This window comes from Pterocles gutturalis, unplaced genomic scaffold (assembly GCF_000699245.1).
Source record: "Pterocles gutturalis isolate BGI_N339 unplaced genomic scaffold, ASM69924v1 scaffold35048, whole genome shotgun sequence".
Taxonomy (NCBI): Eukaryota; Metazoa; Chordata; class Aves; order Pterocliformes; family Pteroclidae; genus Pterocles; species Pterocles gutturalis.
Genome location: NW_010119219.1, coordinates 4516 through 5657, shown reverse-complemented (window position 1 = coordinate 5657; position 1142 = coordinate 4516). Strand labels below are relative to the sequence as shown.

Here is a 1142-nt window from a genome sequence, read left to right as displayed (position 1 = left end):
TAGCCGCTACAATTCACCAAGAAAAGTCACCAGTGAGCGTTGCCGTTAGTCCCTGGAAGCACCATCGCTGCAAAGATCCCACCTGGGATCCAGACCCCCCCTCATCGACCGCGGGGATGGCACGGACCCTCCTGGGGGCTCAGGGGGATGCTCTGCCGTCTTTGCAGAGATCTGCGGCACGCCGGGCTACCTGGCCCCCGAGATCCTGCAGTGCTCCATGGACGACGAGCACCAAGGCTACGGGAAGGAGGTCGATATGTGAGTGAGACGCCACCTCGCCCCTCGGGCTGCTCCCAAAACACACGCGGTTTGAGGCACGGTGAGAGCGGTGCAGATGGGGACCCTCTGGGGTGTTTTGAAAGAATTAAACTGCAGCAAAATCCATCCTCAGGGGCTGCAAGGGGCTGTCCTGGTGACCAGGGGCTCTGGGACGGAGCTGGGGGAGAAGCAGCCTGGGGACAAGCCTGTCCCCCTGCTTTGCCCCATCAGGGGAGCCAGGAAAGCGACACTTTCTGTTCATAAAAACCAGCTCAGGCTGGATTCTAGGATATGGGGCTTTTTAAACACAACCTGTAGCAAGACATGACCCTGAGGCAGCCCCTGGGAGAGCAGCTGGCTCAGGAAAGCCTGACAGAGCCCTGTGGGGACTTTGCCACCATCTCTGGTGGCTCCAGGCTCACGTCTGCAGGTGTCAGAGCTGTAACCAACCTCTCCAAACACCCCAGAGCATTTCAGCCCCACTTCAGTGCAAATACTCCCATTCACTCCTGCACCAGGACACTTTGCACAGCACAGCCTGGGCTGGGACAGCCCCAGAGCATCACCCAGCCTCCGTGGCACTGGCAGGTCCCACCACATCCCACCCCCCTATACCAACCATCTCTCTCCCCCCAAAAAAACCCACGAAAACCCCCCAAAAAACCAAGCAAGATAAATACCTCCAACTCCCAGCTTCCTCCTGCAGCATCCAGGGGAACAACTCCACTCAAAACCCCAAACCCACCAGTGGGGCAGCCCCTGCTCCTTATTAACCCATCAGAGCTAACGAGCCCCAGCCGTGAGCTCAGCCTCCCTCATCACAGAATCTCAGAATGGTTTGGGTTGGAAGGAACCTTAGACCCCATCCAGTGCCACACCCTTCC

At 58.4% G+C, this 1142-nt stretch overlaps 1 protein-coding gene across 1 annotated transcript in view; it reads left to right on the top strand.

Moving 5' to 3' along the window:
* PHKG1 (phosphorylase kinase, gamma 1 (muscle)) overlaps positions 1-1142 on the top strand; it is a gene marked incomplete at its 5' end in the record, with an annotated part of 3595 nt that overhangs the window by 833 nt on the left and 1620 nt on the right. Inside the window, one exon of the mRNA XM_010076509.1 lies at positions 168-258. Within this exon, the coding sequence (XP_010074811.1) occupies positions 168-258 (91 nt within the window). The remainder of the gene's footprint in view (positions 1-167; positions 259-1142) is intronic.